General features: G+C 35.9%; 1 protein-coding gene across 4 annotated transcripts; it reads right to left on the bottom strand.

Moving 5' to 3' along the window:
- Positions 1 to 1,945: 1,945 nt before the first annotated feature.
- On the bottom strand, positions 1,946 to 21,664 carry LOC136841859 (MTOR-associated protein MEAK7-like). Of its 4 annotated transcripts, none has more exons than XM_067109255.1 (10): positions 21,423 to 21,664; positions 19,496 to 19,631; positions 17,835 to 18,044; positions 14,671 to 14,811; positions 13,625 to 13,798; positions 12,283 to 12,417; positions 11,194 to 11,296; positions 10,076 to 10,197; positions 5,118 to 5,297; positions 1,946 to 3,438 (listed from the first exon to the last, which is right to left on the bottom strand). In XM_067109255.1, the coding sequence occupies exons 2-10, from the start codon at positions 19,619 to 19,621 to the stop codon at positions 3,319 to 3,321; spliced, it is 1,311 nt and encodes a 436-aa protein (XP_066965356.1). In that variant the 5' UTR covers positions 19,622 to 19,631; positions 21,423 to 21,664; the 3' UTR covers positions 1,946 to 3,318. The 4 variants fall into 4 exon arrangements, with proteins under 4 accessions (XP_066965356.1, XP_066965355.1, XP_066965357.1 ...); XM_067109254.1 differs by having other exon boundaries at positions 21,494 to 21,642; XM_067109256.1 differs by lacking the exon at positions 21,423 to 21,664 and adding an exon at positions 21,170 to 21,307.
- Positions 21,665 to 22,309: the final 645 nt, after the last annotated feature.

Genomic DNA, 22,309 nt, shown 5'->3' with positions numbered 1-22,309 from the left:
AAACGGTAACTATGATAAATATATTCTCGAGCCAGCCATGGAATGGCCTTGTAGCTGGTAGAATTCTTGATTTGGTGCTTTATTATTGATCTATTTAATAAATATTAATCAGTAACCATATTTAACATTATTTTCAAAGATATTTACATGGAAAACTGACTTCACTACAAAATTCATTAGAGTAACTTTCTTAGGGAGCTAAACAGCCTGTTCCCGTGGCATATCTCAATGTTTTGCTGTCAAATTTGTCATCATGTCAATACAAAAGACCAAAATGAACCCTAGTCAGGATTATAAACACGGGAGATTTTAAATTCTGCAACCTGCACTGGATACCAATGTGATATATGACGGTGAATTGCTAAAATATGTCAGAAAATAGAGTGCTGCAGTACTCGTCTGGTTATAAACACCAGAATGTCTTCAAACTTTTTGGATCTTTTTTTTTTTTTTTAGGAATAATCATCTCATAACACTTTTTACAACTCAGATTACCAAATTTGACAAATATACTTTTATATTTGGTCCCTTCACTAACCTTCTGACCGACTTTACACCTGGATTTCAGTGCAATGCACTGCTTTTATTTACATGTACAGTAAAACACAAATTACCAGATTACGTCTCCATTAATCTGATCAGTTTCAACTTTTTGATGACGTCAGTTTGATATAACTTTGTGTTAAAAGCAAGTATTTGTATAGTAACTGTCTTTGCTTATGTTCCATTTTTAATAATTTTAGTTACACTTGCTAATTTTGTTCACTTTACTGGGAATACAACATTTTGGCTGTACAACTCCACACTCACCATATTGAATTTATAGACCCCTCTACCTGTAAACAGTTGAATACTAATGTAATTTTGAATGGAGTGGAATATAAAATTTATGCCAAAGGCCAAATGCTGGGACCAATGATATCATTCAGCACTGAAGGGAAATTGAGAGTAAAAAGGTTTTAAAGGTGTAACAGGAGGAAAACATCACAGTTGCACTACGAAACAATTGTTAGGAGAGGGTGGAAAGCAAGATGGAAGAAAGAGAATATGAATGGAGGTATAGTAAAAGGAATGAAAGGGGTCACAGCTAGGGGCTGAAAGACCCTTAAGTAATGCCTACGGTGCACTGAGTGAGGTTGAGGTGCACTGACGGCATTAACCTTCTACGGGGAATGCCATTCTGACACAAATTTCAAGATACTAAATTCACTCTCATCATTTATCAGAATATCAAATGCACTGTCACCAAATTACATTTCATTTCATGAAACTAAGGTTTTCTCGCCAAGCACTGAGGCACTTTCAGGCATTTTAGCCCTCACTACAGTGCAACAAGGGAGTTTGAGTGGTTGGATAGCAAGACACAGATCCAAAAAGTAAAGGAGATAAAGTACATACAAGGATCTAAAGGTAGAACTGAGAGAAAACCCCACATTTGCATTAATAAGTAATGGTTACGGAGGTTGGACAGTAAGACTGAAGAAGAGAAGCACAAAAGGAATTAAAGTACTGCAATGCAAAGTGGGTACAATTAGGGGATGAAGGAAAGTTGCAAAACACTGTAATGCATACAGTGCACCACATATGGCACTCAAATAACATCTGAAAACCTGACTCAAAACAAACTAAATTAATTTTTTTCATATTCCATACTCCACTGTCATGAACCACAGCTTTCCTTGGTCTAAACCTTGATAATTATGAAAGAGGATTCAAGGAATCCCATAGCTGTATCACAAACTAGACATATCAAGATTTCCTATACATCAGAATTTACTATAAAAAACTTACAGAATATAACATTGATCACAGCCTCTCTTAACAGAGCTTCCTGAAACCAAACTGTTATAATTAACAATACATTTAAATGTCTAACTTTACTTTTCAATTTCTCTCATTCTCAAAGGCAGCAAGCAAGGATCTGATTAAAACTCAAACCACCATCATGAAAAGGATGTCTTTAATCCTAAACTAGATGTTTTCAGCAAGCTTTCTGCTTGCCATTACTATAACAATACTGTAAACTTTGACCTTTCTCAAACTCCTGATTACAAAAATTTACAAACATCTATACAAATCCACTGACATTTCAGAAAGGTAAATTGCACGTCACTGTAACTTAGAAATTCACAACATACATTCTGACCCCTGCTGGAAGCAAGGTATCCAATATCAAGTAAACATTAAGACCAACCAAAACAACTATGTAGCAATGGGAAAGCTGTGTGTACCAGTCTTGTAGCTTAATGGTTGTTATAAAAGTGTGTCATTACTGTTCATGGCTTGAAACTCAAGTGATCCCTCTAGATTAGAGGATACCTTAAGAACAAAATGATTGTTTGCAAGGATTTGATCTACGAAATTTTGGCTCTGTCAAGCACTAGGGAACTTTTGGCCAATCAAGTGTTTAAGGCAGTGAAAAGAGGAGAGTTGTAGTGGCTGAACATCAAGATAAAGATATCCAGAAAATTAAGGATATGAAGTTGAAGGACCTAGAGATCAAACTGGGAGAAAACACCACAGTTACATAAAAAAATAATACAAGGACAGCAATTCTGAACAAAGGAAGCTGGGACACAGGTAAAGTAAAAGGGCCAAAAGCAAATGCAGCTACAGGCTGAGGGAATGCTGCAAACACCCTTTAGGAATGCCTGTAGGGCACCATGTGCACTTACAAAATTATTATTATGAATAAAATGTTTATCATCAATATTATATCTCTCAGATAGTATTTAAAAGAATTTCTGCAATTTAATCTTAATAACAGCTTATTACAGTATTATTATGACTCAAACTGATAAAACAATATGATTCACGTGTGAATTACTTTGACCAGCTGATTATCAAGTTGGTCGTTTGGGGTACAAATGTAATGAGCCTTCTTAAAAAGTTTCAAAGAAAGAATCTGTTTATTTACACTCCACCTACATAATCTTTAAGGATCTAAACTAAATGATTGACATGTACATATTTGGAATACAAAACTAAAAACAGAACATTTCAGACATAATCCCTACAAAAATCAATGATCCTTCCTTGGGTTAACCTTGTTATATACCTCTGGGTTAAAAATATTGAACTTTCACTTGCTCTAGTACATTTAGTAAAATAATATCTTCATGCTAGCCTCCAGATGTGGCTTTATAATAAATCATATTTCCCTTTACAAAGAGTTCAAAATGTAGCAACCAAGTAGGCCTACACTCATTCTCATCCTTACATGGAATGCATACAGTAAAATGAACCTATATATTTATACTATTGGACTACTAAGGAGAATTACACCAGCAGTATACAGTGTCTCAATCCTGGAAAAACTCAGTCATCATTGTCCTCTTCCCTGTAACCATCGCTAACAGCAACTTTACCCATCATGTCCAGCATGGCACGTGCCTCAGGGTTTTTGTCGAGCGCGCTTTTCTTTTTACGTGTTCCTTCCTGAAATAAAAGACACATTTGAATTTTATATATCAAAACAATTAGGAATTTGCAGTAATAATGCTTTGATGGACCATGCGCTGGTGGTTCAATAGTTTCTCATTTGGAATAGTGAAACTATTTAATGCTAGAACAATAAACTATACCATTATTGCTATGATGATCTTTATAAATAAAAATCACTTAATAAAATCACTTATTTTTATGAAATAAACCTAGATATCTTTAAATATGACTGGCTGCCCATAAACTATATTCTAATTACTCCTTCCCATACATTCCTTAGAGCCTTGCTATCACAAGTTCATTTACATGCTGTGCATTAGAAAGAGACCGTGATGGCATAAGGTCAGCTAACTAAGAATAACATACATCCCTAAGTACAGCTTCTACCTTTTTCCTCTCAAACCCATTTAATCCTTCTGGTGCTTTTTCCTAATTAATACTTCTGTCATTTATAGTACTTTCACAATCAAACCCTATTATACACCTTCCCATTTACATCAAGGCATGTTATGCACCCAAAATTCTTTCTTTTACTTCTATCACCTCTACCACCATGGAGAGAGAACAAATATTCTTCTCATACATTCTTCTAGAACCTTAGCATTATTCAGACATACCTGGTTAACCACTCAATAAATAATTTTCAACAACATACTGCAAAATTTCTCTTGTAACTTAACTAGCATCTGTGCAGTGACAATCCAACAGTGGTTACTTGCAGAGAGAAAAAGTTACGGAAATAAAATAAAATTAATACCATAACCTAGAAATGATGTTGCTCTGATCACATTAAACAAAAGAAAATATAGTGCAAACTAATACTGCATAGGTATTTTAATTTTATTACAGAAAAGACAGTTATATCGAGGAAGTATTTGTTTAAGTATAAAACGTATGAGGAAGAATAAGTATAAAATGAATGAGAAAAAGAACTAAGATTATACACATATTATGTACACCAATAATACAAAAAGGGTTGCATGCACAAAAAACAGTAACATTCAAGGAAATATTAAATGCATGGAGACCTGGACTTTGGACCAGTCAGAGGGCAATTGTAAAAAATAAGACATGAGTAGTACAAAATTACACCTTAGCTCTTACACCTGGACTTCATTACTTTCCTGTCCACTAAAGAGTAGAATGCTTTAGTTTCACTGGAAATATCACATCTTTTAGTTAAAAAAAATAAATAAATGACAAATAAACATGTGACAAACATCAAAAGGGAACTGAAGGTCTGAAGAATGACATGACATCAAGTAGTGACCAGTTTAATTTGCACTCTACATTACACCTTGGATCTTACTACCCACCCAAAACATAAATGGTTAGTCTCTTGAAGCAACATACTATATTGTCATCCTTGTTTGTTACAAGCATGAGAAGAGTCTGTATCTTGATGAACAGCATGGAACTATCTATCTAAAAATAGGGGAGGGGAAAGTGTATTTTTCAAGTGAAAATACAGTTAAGAGAGGTGTAGTATCCTGATTTCTTACTGGAATGTACTGAATATTAATGTGATGTAAATTTTTTTGCAAACTTTCATGCTTTTTTCTTTTAAGAGAAAGGTTAACACACCAGAACTTAGTATAGTATACAGTATGCTGATACTGTAATCCTAAACCATTGGGTATAAGTTATGCCCATAATAATCCAATAAATATTACCTCTTCATCTGAGTCTTCCTCTTCTGGACCAAGTGCCCAAACTTCAATGCTCGATATCTCAAGTTCCTGATGAGGAGACAACTGTGGGCTTGCAAAAGTAGTGCATGTTGGTGCAACAGTCCCTTTTCCAAAGTCATAATCAAGCCACAGCCCAAAAAGTTCTTCTCTCCCACCCATACCCTGCAAAAGCACAAAATTCAGAAGAAAAAGGTAATACAAATATGAAATATCAATCAGAACGTGAGCCTACTGTTAATATATCCATTCATTGACTGTATCAGCCTACTGTTAATATATCCATTCATTGACTGTATCAGCCTACTGTTAATATATCCAATCATTTACTGTACCACTTTTGTTTGAAGTGGAGTGTGACAGCCTTTCCTATCCTACATGGTACATATCAGGATGGTCTTATGAAAACAGCCAAAATATTTCTCTCATGAGAGAGAGAGAGAGAGAGAGAGAGAGAGAGAGAATATGAATTAAGGATTTAATTAAATTCATAACACTGAAGTTACCAATGAGCAAGAAAGGTACAATAGATTTAGATACCAATGCTGTGCACAGAATTTAAGATATTTTTGATGTTCCTGAAATAAAAACCTTTTAATTTATTTATGCTACAAATGTTCAGAACAGTGTAGTGTTAGCCAATAACTGAGTCAACGCACCTGATGAGTACACCTACGGCAGGTATAAAACTCAAACAAGAACTTAGTGTTCTTTACTGGTACGTAAACCTCACTAGGGTCTTCCCTACTATCATTTTCACAGTTATCACAAGATGCCTCAGAGATCAAAAGCAGCTGAAAGGAGGACACCACCAGTATCTTTGTCGTCTTTCTTTTTTCCCTCAGCTGAAATGTTTTTCTTTGCTTTTCTGCAAAATCTTATCTTCTGCAGTTTACAACCTTGTTCTATCAGGAACTACGTGTAAGGATCCATATTTCACCGGTTTTGTCTGTTCTTTTGAAATTTCATGAATTTGACATGTTTTTCTTCTGTTCAGAAGCTTTGGATGTTGAGTCATTTCATTTTAGAACAGATGCACTCTTCATTTTGAATTTTAATTCATCTGTACAATATGCTCCCTCTGATTTTGGAACTCCCATTTTTTAATTAACTGCTTCAAATTTTCCTATTCATCTTCGTGAATTTCTCATATCAACTTCTCCATTTTTGTGAATTTCTTGCTTACTTCTTCTTAGTGTTGATCCTGGTCATCACTTTTGAAAGTGCTCCATAAATGTGATCTTTCTGCTCTTTTATTTTTAATTTTTTCTTGCTTCAGCAATAATTCTCTTGGGATTTCAGTAAGTATCCCAGTTCTTCGTTGGACAAATCGGTAGAGTTCTCGGCTAGCACTCTGCTAGGCCTGAGTTCGAGTCTCCGGCCGGCCAATGAAGAATTAGAGGAATTTATTTCTGGTGATAGAAATTAATTTCTCACTATAATGTGGTTCGGATCCCACAATAAGCTGTAGGTCCCGTTGCTAGGTAACCAATTGGTTCTTGGCCACGTATAATAAGTCTAATCCTTTGGGCCAGCCCTAGGAGAGCTGTTAATCAGCTCAGTGGTCTGGTTAAACTAAGGTATACTTAGTAAGTATCCCGTGTTAATGGCTTATGTTTAACTCCAAAGTTGCTTGAATATTAGTGTACATTTTCTCTTTATGAGCTCAAAGTGTACTGTGGGTGCATTCTCTAGAATGCTGGCCTTTACGATTAAACCTTTTTCCTACGATATAAACAATTCATCATCACTGATGAATTCTCTTGGATTATTTAATACAACATAATTTAGTAAATTATATATAATTTCAATTTCATATGAATTTTATATACTTTAGTCAAGAGTATATTCTAATTTTCAGGCTGGAGTTAATGCATTTTATTAGGTCCCGTAATTGTCTGTGCTTAGCAAGAAATTCAGTGACTTTGTTTCACTACATTTATATAGTTTTCTTGTTTTTGGGGTTGGTTTGAGTATGTTTTCTCTCTAGCATCTTTAGATAGCGTGAATACAGTTATCACATTTTTTATAAGATTTGTCACTTCTGCTGTAGGTGTTTTTGTAAGTTCAGTGTGCATTTCATAACAGCTGCCCCTCAAAATTCATGGGGTTTGATTTTAATCATTGATTACTTGCATGGAGACAATGAGGCCTTTTTTACAGTTTTTAGTTACAACCTTATATGCTTCATCAATACATGCCTTTCTGAACAAAATTTCTTTTGAGAAACAGGATGCTTTACATAAGGTCTCTCTCTCTCTCTCTCTCTCTCTCTCTCTCTCTCTCTCTCTCTCTGACCTTTGTAGACAGGAAGCATACTCTTTACTCATCCAATTCCTCTTGCCCACAAACAGTAAACAATGGTTTCCAAACCTTGTGATATCTACTTCAACTCCTCATGATTCTTATGCTAAATTATCTTGACTTTTATCTGTTTGATGTTGAAGTGGGGAACATTGAACATACTATCTTATGTCAACCAGAATACGTAAAGATAATTCCTTCTGGGTAGATACTGGTATCCTTGGAAGGTATGTCTGAGTCACAAACATTACAATCAGCTTCAGGAACTGGAGGTTAAAAGATTTACCTACTCTCTTGGCTTAAACAATAATACGGATTCAATTTCTGCCATTGTATTGTACATCATGGGTTCCTCAAACAACACTTATCAAACAATCTCGATCCTCAGGCTATTATGAGTAACAGGTACAGGTTGACCATCACTAATCCGGCAATCAGTAGTCTGGAACAATCAGTAATCCGGCACAAATTTCGGCTGGAGTAATTTCTGTTTCCGCATTAATTTTCAAATTTCCTGGGTCGCTGCGCTAACTTGCTCGCCGGCCGCTTTGATTTGGTGGCGCTGTGTGCTGCATCGACAAACTGGAGGTGTTTGTAAACGCAGGCATGCTTTTGCTGTTCCATTTTTTACATTTATTATTGTCTTTTGGCCTACGCTTTGGTATATCATTATAGGCTACATATATGGTAGCCTAGCCTACATTATACTGAACTCTATTTACATATTACATATTAACAAACATCAACATAACGTATTATTACAAACATCATCATCCATAATCCCCAAGGAAATCATGGCTCGCCACTCCTCTGTATCTGGCTCTCTGCAGCAACTGAGCTGCAACATTCTTCCTCCAGTCATTCCTCACCAATCCATCCATATATTTTTGTCTAGGTCTTCCTCTTGCTTCTAGTAAGTGTAAATGAATATACTTTATTTATTTGGGACAAGGATATTTTTCGTTATACGAAGTGTTTTGAAGTCGAAATATAACTTAAATACGTCTCGTTGTGACATTAATTTAGCTATTTTTTCGTTAATATATGTTCGCGGGAATGTTATATTAACGTTTGGGGGCATGTTTGTTTTGTGTAAAAAAAAATCAAGATTCCGTTCGCTATTTTCTCTTTATTTCATCACAATACGAGCTTTATGTATTTATCTTTTATCGGCGTTAAGACAACAGTAATTTGTATTCTTTCATGCCCAGTAGTTTTGATTAAAATACATTCTCTCCAATTTTATTTATGGTTGTGTTTCGTCCATGTTGCCGATGCACGCTAATTTATAGTCATTGGCAGCTTGAACATTGTTTTCTCAGCTTCAGCTACAATTTGCAGCTTAAAGTTACTGAAGCAGTATATTTCCTTGCCGATCTTTTCTCCAAAGCGAATAAGGGTATAGTGTAAAAATTATATCAGTCCTATTGTACAGTACTTAACGTCATTTGTAACATAACGACAGTAATTGTTTGACCGTATGATGGTTGAAATACAAGCAAAACAGTTGTTATCCGATACGATTAGTAGCAAAACAACAGTTTCCCGTTCGATTGTGTATGGCTGTACGCATTTACGCGAGAGTATAATGTTACTAACAATACTTTTATCATTCACTTTTACTTTTTTAACTAGCAGATGGAATAAAGAGATGGAGGAAAAGAAGTTGGTCTATTGTAAGTTGGTCTCTCTCGCTGCCTGCACCTGCGCAAAATCTAAGAATATTTTCTAAATATTTTCGTATCGGTATTAATTGCTAACCCCATCGTAAACTCGAAATATCTTAAGTCGAATTATCGTAACTCGAGCACTACCTGTATTTGATAATTGTCCTTTCTTTACTAACTAACTTGTACAGATTTATGGGATATTTTTAATTCTAAGATTAGGTGCTTAGCTACTGGGTTTCGTGTATTCTAGCCTAATAAATGGCTAATATGGCAAAATGGCTAATCCGGCAACCTCCAGGTCCCAATGACGCCGGATTAGTGATGGTCAACCTGTATAGAGAATTCTGAACCATTATTTGTGGCAGGCCATAGTCTCATCCTTCCAGTCCATCATATTCCGTTTCCTTAAGAACATGGTACTTGGGCTACTGGAAGTTACGCCTTTTTTATGGAAAATTTATGAGTTATCTTCTTAATGAGTCTTTTTACAATACATTACCATAATACATGGGTCTAGTTTTGACCTGTTGTAAGTGCAAAGAGTCTGTTTCCTACCTTCTTTTACTCAGAGATTGCATTTTGCCTCAGCACCACTCTATCTTCCTTTAAACATGAATATTCTTGCCTAAATAATGACTCAAGCATATGTAAACTGATTGGGAAGTGTTAAAAAAATGAAATTGCTTTTGTGATAAAATCTGTTTCTCAATACAAACCCATCAGTTTACAGAAAGGGAGAGCCACTCAACCCAACACTTCCTGTAGTAAGCCTGGAAAACCAGGAATGAACTAGCTGCTGCCACTAGAGGTGACATCCAGAGAGATATGTACCAGGAGAAGGGTTCTTTAAAGAGCTGCTGATTGTAGGATTAGGCAAATGTAAATGGACTGGTTTGTGCTACAGTTTAAACATTTTCTCTGTAAAATTCTTATTTTTCTACGTGACAAAAACACAGATACTGTACTTACCAATCCATTTGGCATTGTATTCTTTTCTAAGTAATTCAGATACATATAGTTACTGTTATACCCTGTAGAGTGAAAAATTCCTGCCTGAGGCTGAAGGCAAAACAGAAAGCAATCCTGAGTTCCTGCAATTAAGAAAATCAATAATTAACTAGTATTGCAATCATGAGCTGTACTGCCCATCAATCAAACACTGTATACAAGATCTTTTTGTTTAATTCATTCTATACACAAATACTTAAGTGCCAGTGGCCAGTGCAATAAGCAAAAATGGGAAAAATAGAGAACTCAGAGAGGTTCAGTCTTAGTATCAAGGTAGAAAACTACTCCACTGTTATTACCCAGCTCTTCCTAAGTGCACCCACCCTTCAGAAAATAGCTGGGGAAGACTTTGGGGGAGAAAATAGCTGGGGTAGACTGAGAAAAAAATAAAAGGACAAGGGGAGAGGAAAAGAAAATCAGGTATAAGGGGAAGGGATTTTTGGAGGATAGTATTTTTGGAGGATAGTAACGAGGATATATAAGATAAAAGGGACAAGCTGAGATGGAAAAGAAAATCAATGTATGCTTTACTCAAAAAAAAATTAGGATTATTCTGCCGTTTTGGGCCATATATCTTCCGTCGGATATCAAGAAATGAAGAGGCTTTTTAGATTTCAGGTCATCTGGAGACTTGTCAAACCTATTAGCTTATAAGCAAATAGAGTACCAAAGAGGAAATGCTAGGGAGTACTTATTTGTACTTCCTGGGTTTTATTTATTTAGTATTTGCATAAGATATGTTCTGTTATGTTTGGGCCTGTCATAATCAGCTTCCCTATGGCTAACAAACAGATTACCGCTGGGCTACAGTATTTGATTACCATCTCTTTACAGAAATATCAGCTAACTCTTCTTCTTAGTTTATCCCCTACCTGGAATCACTTCTTATAATGAACCTTTTCTAGGTTTTTCCATCTTTTTCCAGGAATATCAACTATAAGCATTATAGCATGTCTACAATAAATTATACAGCATGCTTTGAAAGTATCAAACCAGAAATTATGTCATATATAAGCTGAAATAAATGTTCACTTTTCTCACACTCAGAAACTTGATAGAAACATTTCAGAACATCTTACCATGAAACTGTGGTCGGACCTCCCATGAGACGGATGCATAACCCCCAAATTTATTGCCAGACTGATCTTCAATAACAATAATTGTTGGCCCTTTACCAACAATCTGAAAAACATACAGAAGACATTGCAAAATATATTGCTTCAAGATAATAGTGAACAATATATAAAAGTTCCAAGTGAAAGACAGCAGATTAACAGTAATCAATATACAATCAAAAAACACTGAAAGTAATACAACAAGCTATTTTGCATTATTTAAAAGATGTATCAGACTCTAGGAGACCTCATTTGGAGTACAGTATTCTGCTCATCAAAATATGTTCAACTGATGTTTGCAATCATATGAAAGGTAATGATAAAGTAATAAAATGTACTGGGCATTGTTAGGCAATATAACTCAAATTTAATATCATGATTTCCAACTTCAGCAGTTCTGACAACGAAATCTCACACACGAAACATTTTTCACAGAAAATCCTCTCGTACATCTCCTCTTTTTATGTCGCTGCAAGTTTGGTAGACCAGGGATTGATGTATCACAGAGGTTCGTCACTGGGTATTTTGGGTATATCTGCTGTTCTCAGTTTACCGTATGACGAATATTTTTTAGTCATGATATATGAACAAATTAAAAAGTTAGAGCTTACATAAAATCTTATATAATTTCTTACTTCTTATTTAAGCTGAGTAAATTTTCCCATATCTGACCTCCATATTACTTCTATTCATAATAAGGTTGCATAGGGAAAAATGTCAAATTATGATTGTTTTATAAGGTTTTAGTCCAGGCAGCCTCCCCAACCTAGTAACTTTGAAGTTTTACTGCATATTCCTCCTAGAATTATTCTGCAGAAAATACCAGTCATCCAGTAATGGTTGATTTTCTAGCAAACAAATTCTTTAAAACAAACAGTAGAAACTGAGATTTACCTGGAAATTTCTAAAATCAGCACTGAAAAAATACCGGTATGAACTGTTGCTTCAGATCACTGAGTTAAAATATTTGAATTTCATAGGCAGACAATCTGCAAAACTACAAAAATTGACCTCAAATAGATCTCCTACAGCTCTGAACATATAAGTACATACCTGCTTCATAAATATACTAAAGCTCCACCCATGTGTTGTAGTAGAAAATATGAAACGCCACTCAGACTGCAGATTCATGGGTAAAGCCCCGTTGAGAAACATGACTTCAGCAGCTGACAGCATCGTGGGGAACACCTGCAATGTTTTGGTATATCAGTAAATCATTACCAGACAGCTAAAATTCATATAAAAACAAATAAATTGCCATAGGAGGCTTTGGGAAACTGTTAACAGATCATGTTTCGTAAGAAGACCAACTAATCTGATATCCTATGTTAGGTCTCACATCTAATGGGGAGACATCTGCCATTGTTACATTTTAGAGATCTCAAGATTTTCCTGTTACATGAATTTTTTTTTTCAGGACCCGGCATAATGCTTTAAGGTTCAAGGAGATGAATGGAACTTCAAATTCAATGGAAGTCTGATTAACTGATTTGTTTATTTAACTTTTGTACTGCAATGACTAGGGTCACTGATACTGGAAATGTTATTGGTTGTAAATATCTTGAATTTGTATTTGATTCTAAGATGTGAGGCAGATATGAATACCTGACATTCATAAGACAACTTGTACAATCTTTGTACAGTAATAGTTTACATATCTGCCCTTTCTTTTGTATCTCCACTAGGCCTTTAAGCACACCGTTCTGTCTGAAATGGTATACACCCTTAAATGCACAACACTGTGAAAGTCCACATACGAATGAATTATGTGCAGATAATTCAAGCAGAATGAAAACTACAATGTCATGGACATGTTTAGCTAAGCAAGCTTGCTCGACACTGTACATATTCTGACTGGCTTGAGGCAAATGTGTTTATCTGCTGAATGAAGTCCTGAGAGACGCAGGAAGGGAGAGAGAGGGGGTAACAGTCACATGAATCTGGTGTTGTTGGTGGAGTCTGTGAAGTGTGATCTAACCCTTAACTCTTTGTGCTGTACTTTATACTTTATACAACAACTACTACCTTTGGAACTGTATCCTATAGACTGGTAGGAGTGATACTCCTAGGCAGTGTGTTTTCTGAGGACTAACAGCACTCCTGCCAAAGGGAGGAGGAAGGTTCTGAGCCTTCTCATAAATTTCCCTAAGATCCTCCAGAAATGAACTTTGAATAACAGTTAGTAATAAGGTTTTACCCACAAATGATACATTCTCTATTGGAACTATATAAATTAAAAAAAAAAAAAGTTACGAAAAAAAATTGTGCTAAATCTGGTGCACATAATTAATGACTTGGAGTATGGAAGTTCAGCATAAAAAATAAGTTACTGAAAAGGGGTTTGTACTGTAACAACCACAGTCAGTAAGGACTACGTGCATGGATATATATTTACCTTAGGAAGCTGAGTTGCCTGTGGTAGTAATCTTCTCTCACCAAGAGGACTGAACTTGAATAAATACTTAAACATCTCCATCTCAAGGTTACTAAAAATACAGTGACCCAACCACCATCTTTCAAATGCATCATAAGAAACCAAGAGAGATTCTGGAGGACCTTTTCCCCAAACCTGAAACATGAATTTTATCAATATGAATACTAAGAAAAATAATAAAGGATATAAAATTATGCATTCACCACTTTTGACTGAATTTCTTTTCAAATCCAAAAATATTCCAAATTACAATATAAAACAAATGTAACTGGTATTCTATGTAGAGAAGAAAACCACAATCCAAGGTTCAGTATGGCAGTATAAATATTCTAAAAATGATGTATAGCACATACTGTACAGTAAACCCCCCGCATTTGCGGTCTCATGATTCGCGTACTCACCTATTTGTGGATTTCTCTGTGGAACATATATACATATTATTTGCAGAAAATTCATCAATTCGCGGTATTTTTCACTGAAAATATTCAGTAATTACTGTATTTTCATATCATTTTCATGACTAAATGCACTTTTTGTGATAAAACTATTAAAATACTCAGGTATTAGCATTTTTAGAGATTTTTTTGTGTTTGAACTATCAAACTTGGCAGTTCAAAGTGTTTTTAGAGGGGTTTTATGTATTCGCGGATTTTAGCTATTTACGGGGGGGGGGGTACGCATCCCCCCCGCGTGAATACCGGGGGTTTACTGTATAACACAGATGTCCAAAAGTTATGCAGATACATAAGAACCCTATAATACAGTGCACACAGCTTTACATAAGGGACTTGATTTTCTTGATATCTTACAAAAACACTAAGAGTTAGAACTAAATTTCTGTATAACATGAGAGACAACTGTAATGGTATTCTGCCCCCTGCCAAAAAGTAAAAACATTAGATTTCATGTGCAATGGCAATTTAAAGTTAACACATTAAAGGGTTTCCGGTGCCACTCTCAAATCAATAAAAGCTCACTTGCCACTGCCTTGCACCTTACTAACTCACCTTTTTAATGGCTTCATTTGGGTAGAATAAATCAAGCAACACGGCAAAAGCAATCTGGGTCCTAACAGTATCAGGACTGTTCTTCCAGCGTCCTTTCTGGGTTATACCTTTCTCGAAAAACTCAATTATCATCTCCAAGTACTGGAAAAAGAAATTCAGTGCAAATGAATAAATCCTAGCATACATCCTTATATTAGTTCATGTATAATGGTCTATGACTGTTCAACAAATTTGGTTTCAAAAATTTCTAAATTTTTCATCCTAATACAAAACCACCAGTTTGCTCTTGCCAAAACCTTTGATCAGCAACTCATGCAAATGGACTCCAAGAGAAAGATGTGTTACACCAACTGGCTAAATGTGAATCCCATATATTAATGCTTCTAGTGGTAGTAAGTAATTCACTATTGTCTCGATTTACTACAAGTAATGACAATTCAATAGGTGGACACTTAGTCAGTAAACTGACGAGGTTGAATTAAAAAAGTAATCTTTGCTTTAAAAAAATTTAATGTTTTAAAACAACCCCATTAATTTGCTATTGTCTGAGTAGCAATTTACGTGGGAAAGGTTTCTCATAACAAAATAAAGAGTAAACCAAGACAGGCAATCTTCTGAGTGACTACAAATCAGTATTCTATATTGGTATGGGGTCATGAATGGACCGTAACCTTGCATAGTAGGGTTATAATTGTGTTGTTCGGATTGTTCCAATTACAAATCACACAACATTTCCTTCCACAAATCAAAGGCTTCAGCCTCCAGAGTACCAGTCTCTTAAAAGAGTGGAATATAGTTAGGAAATATGGAGAATGAATTTGATAAGACCCTATCCTCATCACATACTTCAAGGCTGGGATCAGCATACATATTTGGTGACTTGAGGACTAAATCTCACAGATACAAAACACTTTCAGGAAGTGACATTACCAGACAATCAATATCCATATTCCATCTGACAAGACGGAGACCTGTAATCAGCCTGAACTTCATGACCCAGACATTAATTCTAACACTCAATTCATTTTCATAAATAAAATTAAAAAATACTGAATAACTACAAAATACAAGATATACGGAGCAAGTTACTGTACTATATAGCTAACTCTCACTTCATGATCTTGAACTTTGCATTCTTAATCTGAATATATGTACACAATAAATAGTGCTTTATCTATATTACATCATAAAGCAAACTAACCAAATGTCTGCTTGGGATGATCCCAAACTCTCTTTCCTTGAAAATGAAGATTTGATGTATTACTGCCCAAGTCAACTAAGAACAGACAGTGACTCCAAAGCTGCTCAACTTGGATAACTATGCCCATCCTGACTATAATTTTATCTGCTGATTACTTTTCCCTCTCTACAGTATATGTGTTTGTCTGACTTGGTAATTTCTCAGACTTAACTTTTCTAGTTATAGCCTATGTCTCTGAAGAGTAAGTATACTCTGGAATACGTAGTACTGACTTGTTCCTGGTTGGATAATCCCATCACAACCAGAACCTGTTGAAGGCTTCTCTGTGCCATTGGCCAACTAAAGCCCTACTCTATATTTGACTTATTAAGGTCTGGGCTTTCTCTTTTTGATACTGACTCATGACCTTGTTTATACTAGGCAGCATTTTACCACTGGTGTTGAAACCAATGAAAGGATTACCTGTAACATCATAATGAACTTCTGTTTTCATTGTCCAGAGAGTTCCTGATATCACTGCTGACTAATCTGTCATAGCTTAGTGGAGAGCTTTTTCATCTGTTGTAGCATCTGCATCCTAGAAGTCATGGGCTTAGCCTGGCCTAAAAACAAAGCCAAGCCATGTCCTGTATGGCTTGACATTTCATGAAATGGAATTGTTTGCCTGCAAGACACGAGGCTTAACGAACTATGCATAAGAAACGTTTGAGATATTTCTCTTACTTGTAAGCTGAATAAATTTCACAAACCCAGAATCTATTCTCTTTGACTCTTCCTTCTACCTAAAGCCACCTTGACCTGCACAAGGTCTGGTCATCAGTATATAAACCCATGGATGCACCCTAGACACGTATTCTCTAATAAGAACTCCTTACCTCGGCAACAACAGGTACATTTATGTGAGGCGTTTGTCAACAGAAGCCATGAACATGTTGCATGACCTGCTGTCTACCAGTCCTTTGTACTTTTGGTAAGACATGGTGATATTGAAGCTTACTATCCTTCCTTATGCAAGGGCTCATCCCGGAAAGCAAAAATAATGATAAAAAAAAAATTACTCTTCATTTTAACTTTTGCAATGCCTTTTAAAAATGTAACAGACAACATACTAAAATATTAATATTGCAATTTTGAGAAATTATCTTCAGATAAGTGCTTGTAAATACAGCACATAACTAAAAAGATCATTTAGTAAGAGCTACAAGAAAAAAGTCGTATGCAATAAGCCAGCTGAGTGAACTCCCCTGATTATAAAAATACTCATACTGTGCACACAATTTTATCAACAAACCAACAACACATAAAGACTGAAAAGTACTTTAAACCAGCAATAAAATTAATAACTGCTGAGTGATGATAGTTAATATAGACCTTCACAGCAACAAAAATTATAATGATGAAATGAAAGAAAACAGATAGGTATATATCATTAAGTGTCCACTACACACTGATATATGGAAGAGATAAAATTTTTAAACAAGACAAGAAGGAAGCTCTTTTCTAGCAGAGGGATCTCATCTATCATTTAACTACATCATATTATTTTTTAATAAGTATTTCTGTATTCAATCCATTTCTCCAATCATGACGTTAAGAAAAGGTAAAGTAAAAGGTCTGTAATTCAAACACAAAGTGCTGACACAGTTAGGCAGAAGCTTTCCCCATTTTGAGGCAGCTGACTCTACTCTGTAGTTAAGCAGTAACTTATGGGGTAAAGTAAAGTAAAAGAAATGTAATTCATACAAACACATAGTCAGGCAGAGGCTTTCCCCATTTTGGCGTAACTAATTCTACTTTGTAGTTAAGTAGTAACTTCTGAGAGTGAAAAAGGGGTATTCGTTCCTCAATGGTTGATATGAGTTTGTGTAAAATACAGATTTGTTAGTTAAAGGAAATACATTATGCAACTGTACCAAAAATTATTCCGATTGTCTTCATACCCATAAGGAAGATCTCCACATACCTTTAGGAGTTTGTCACTATTAACACCAATCTTTCCTCCATGTGCCAAAGCCAATGTCAAATTTATTCGTTCTTCTGTCGAACCTTTTATCAAAGACCCTAGTTTTTCTGCAAGTCCTGACACTGGGAAGCTTTGAACCTTCTTCCCATTTGTCAAAGCATGAATAAATAGAGCTCCATATTCAGCGGTGACCTCACGAGTAAAGTAAGCCTGCAATGATAACATAAATTATACTTAATGTCAATACTATGCCTATTTTTATATGTTTCATTGTTAAAATTTCATTTGCTGTACAGTAATGGGCTTGTTTACGATAAGTACACTTAAAAATGAGTCGATTATTTCACCACAAACTCCCTTCTTACTGTTAGTCTAACCTATAGTACCAGCAATCTCCAGACCCATCCCAGAAAAGGAAGACTCCCAATTCCAACCTCCCTAATATGTATATAGGTCTCTGAGTGCTCTAAGCAGTGAACACAGGTCATTCTTTGTGCATCTAGTATATGAATAACAAAGTCTCATACCTTAAACATTTTTTTATCGTCATCCAGATCACTTCAAGTCATTAGATCACCCTGACTTTCAACCTTATTCTCCCTTCCATGACTAACTAGTGGTGGTAACTGCGGCAGTTATGTGTTGTATATGTGCTCCCTCACCAGCCAGAATACCTGTCTTAAGTAACTGTACCAGTCTGCAGGCCTGTACATCTGGTAGTTTGACTTTTTTAACAGTTTGGAAAGGGGTCCAGCCACTTTTTCTGTTATATATCTGTTGTATACTGTATATGGACTTACTTTTCATACCAGTGATGATTTTCATGGCTTAGCTTATGTCATTTTTACCATTTTAATAGGTGCCTTGTGAATTCATTTATATTTTGCACCTAGTTCTACAGTGTCTTTGCATTTAGCTCACTATGTGTAAACCAGTTTTTTTTTACTATGACTCTAAATCCACGTCTGTGAACAACATCTTGGACTTTCAATTCACTTTCAGTGGTAATATTAACCTCATGAAATCAGGATCTTACTTCACTGGTTGCACTTGATCAATTGTTTTTTTACCTAATTCTTGGCAGTTACTGATAACTTTTTGCTAATCATGTGTTAGCTTATACTGTTATTGAGCATCTTAATAAATAAAAGTACAATTACTTCTAGTTATTTTGTATAATGGCCCAAAGCAGATAATAGCTGGAGTCCGGACTAATGCTGATATTATCACTCTTTTACAGAAGATGAACCCTATTCATATGGAACAAGCCCACAGGGACAATTGGCTTGAAGTTCAAGCTTCAAAAGACTACGATGTTCATTAAAAAGTAAATACTTCTATATAAAAGACAATGGTATATACAAACAGATTTCATCCCTATAACATACTACCTTTGCAAACTGTTAACAACTTGGCTGCAAAACAGAAGCTACCTCACAAGGACATGTAAAAAGTGCTTCAAGGATAATAATATGTGAAGCATAAGAAATTTTCCACAGTCCAATTTGATTACTCTAGTTCACTACACAATCTCAGATTGTACTGGCCTACATACAAAATGTTAAACTTGTTCCAAAACATATCTATTCTTTGCATTTCTGGACTTCAAAAAAGAACAAAATTCTGTATAAAAGTTACACTGCACATCAGAATCAACGTACCTCCAAAGAAGAAGTGGACAGTTTCTCTCCATTGTTGTCAATCTTGCTAAGTGTTTGTAGAAGAAGCTGATGTTCTTCTGCAGAGAAATACTGATTTTTCTCTGCTTTACTTCCCTCAGCACCCATGTTAGTAAACCTGAAATACAAAATAATCTTTACAATTCAAATACAATGTACAGTATCTTGAAACCAGTAACAGAGAATGAGTAATAAGATTCATTATAATGTAACATTTCATTCCGAAGCCAACATTATTCTTAACTGTCAAAGAGCTATAGAAATAAAATATGCACAAGCAGCATCCAGGTTTAGCACATCACTTTAGTACAGTGACCAGTAATAATTTACCAAGATGGTGTTCTTCCCAAAGGAAATATACCATTCATGTGAGGTATAAACTCCAGTCTCTCATTACTCTCAATTTCATTATGAAGTTTGCTCTTAAATCAATATGCCTACTGCCACTTGGGTGAGTGTGGGTGTTGGGCTAAAATGTAAGGGAATGCTATATCTATATAAAAATTGGAAAGACTATAGACAGGTGGACAGGTGTTATTTGGAAATGGTAATGGGACAGAAACTGTTAACATCACTGCTTTTGGAAATTTTGCATGTTTGGAGAATTAAACCGAACAAAAGCTACTAATATAATTGGTTTCATAAGTTCTGAGCTAATCCAGAAACATAAATATAGCAAAAGTGGCTCAAAACAACGCATGGTCTGCCAATCTAAAAGGAAGAACACACTCTGATCTGTCAACGCTGTGCAATGGGAACTTACTTGGAGCTGTCTGAACACATGCATTGGCCTTGGCTTTCATCAGTCAACAAAAAAATGATTCTCAAAGGCACATTTCCCAAGGGGAGAGCTTCACCTGCCATGATAGTGTGGCCTGCCTGGAATCTGATTATGGACATGTTCCAGCAGGGATGCACCCTAACCTAACCTATCCTAGGACATCGTGTCCTGACCTGGCTGGGGGGGGGCTTCACACCCCTGGCAGGCCCTATCCAAGAGTGGGGGCTGTATCCCTGTCACAGTATGTCTTTGATGATAATTTCGTGTTGACCAAGATGAAAGCCAAGGCCAAAGCATGTGTCGGAATGATGGGTAAAACTGAAGAATACTACTGCGGCCTGGTTCCTTCCAGTTGCCTGTCAGAATATTTACCACCTTTTATTTGTGCTTCTGGTTATGTTTATGGCTTTTGTTTACGTTTAGGTATTAACTGTCTTTTGTTTGTGCTGGTACTAAAAATGGCGGTTATTTTGGATGTGCACTGGTAGTTACCGAACATAGAGGAGTGTGGTAGGACTAGTAGTCTTCAGTCTTACCGATAGTTGCTGCACGTCGTTCTAGACTATATACTAGCCAAATATTTCAGTTATATAATTGTATAAAGTAGGTCTATTAACCAAAGTTAAAAGTGTTTATTATTATTAATACTGTCACCAACAACAAAGCTTCAGCCTCAATTAGAAAAGCAGAATGCTACAAGCCCGAAGGATCTAAAAAGGAAAGACGCAACCCTACTCCAGGCAGGTCAGGCAAGGGGGGGGGGGGACAAATTAAATTTAGGTCGGGGTGTACCCCTTATGAAATATATCTTCAATCTGCTTTTAAGCTGGCAGAAAGCCACCGAAATAACGCGCACAAACCTTCTGTGGTCTTACCGGGATCGATATCACGGGGGAGACACGAATCGGACACTCACATGACACTTTCTCACTGACCCTGAATTCGTCTCATTCATGTTCACAGACGCAACAACAGACGTGCAACTGACTTCCCCATCTCAAAATCTATAAATTTCAGCGGCAAATCAATATAAAACTCGTTCGAAGGAAGAACGACCTTAAACATACCAAAACAAGGGGCGAAATATATTAAAATCCATCAGAAAACACCATTTTCATTCTTTCGTACCTATGCAAGACGTGTCCTTAATTCAACCACGAGAATTGATTAGACGTATGTCTATTTTACCCCGTTCATACCGTTCCTAGTTGTTCGAAGTACGGTGGTTTATGAGCTATTAAATTCTGCACAGGTAAGTTAAGCACTGTAGTAGTAATATTAATTGCAGATTCCACCAGCATAGTAATAGTAACGGTGACAGGAGGGTAGGAGTGACAGTAGTAGTAATAAGGAGGCAAAATCTATGAAACGGCTCCCCATCTCGCGCTAGACGGTCTTCGGGTGTGGGGTTTCTAAATTTTGTTTCTTTGTGGTACCATATGTGTCTTTATCTTCTTTGTATGGCTGCTGCATTAAACCAGATTTAACATAAATATTATTACAGCATGTGCTAGAAGGTTAAGTAAGAAATTATCTTGATTTACACTATTTAACAAAGTAAACACGTAGTTTGTTCACATTTGAACCTTTTCCAATCGTTTAGCTAGCTCTAAATTTTCATACAGATAATCAAGCTTGTCTTTTCATATATTTCTCTTTTGTAACTTATTTCTCATGTGGTTAACTTCATAATTTCCAAGGCATACAGAAATGCTGGTATTGCTAGTCTTCTTTAGTGTAGCGGGTCTAACTGCCTTGCTCAGTTATCTGAATGTCTGTTCTTGAACCACTCACGGTGTAAAGAATCCTGCCGTCACTTTGACCTTTCTTTAAAACTCCTTGGTTACTTTTCTCCATTTTGTTACTTTGTGACAATTTCTTGTCTTATTCTCCCATTTCCCCCGTTTCTATTTGTTTTTACCCCTTCTCTCCCTAGATCTTGTTTCTTCCTAGCTTTTCTTGCATCATCTGCCTTCTCTGATTTGTTTATCACATCCTTCATATTCTGCTATTTA

The sequence above is a fragment of the Macrobrachium rosenbergii genome, chromosome 9 (genome assembly GCF_040412425.1).
Source record: "Macrobrachium rosenbergii isolate ZJJX-2024 chromosome 9, ASM4041242v1, whole genome shotgun sequence".
Lineage (NCBI taxonomy): Eukaryota > Metazoa > Arthropoda > Malacostraca > Decapoda > Palaemonidae > Macrobrachium > Macrobrachium rosenbergii.
The sequence above is the reverse complement of the archived record's forward strand: the minus strand, read 5'-3'. Positions and strand labels throughout refer to the sequence as shown.

Excerpts from the sequence above, each read along its gene's own strand:
- LOC136841859 (XM_067109255.1), bottom strand. The coding sequence starts at position 19,621 with ATGGGTGCTGAGGGAAGTAAAGCAGAGAAAAATCAGTATTTCTCTGCA. Across the intron at positions 12,418-13,624 it reads AGGCAACTCAGCTTCCTAAG|GTGTTCCCCACGATGCTGTC; the intron begins GTAAATATATAT and ends AAAACATTGCAG. Across the intron at positions 5,298-10,075 it reads ATACAATGCCAAATGGATTG|GGTATGGGTGGGAGAGAAGA; the intron begins GTAAGTACAGTA and ends GTGCTTTTGCAG.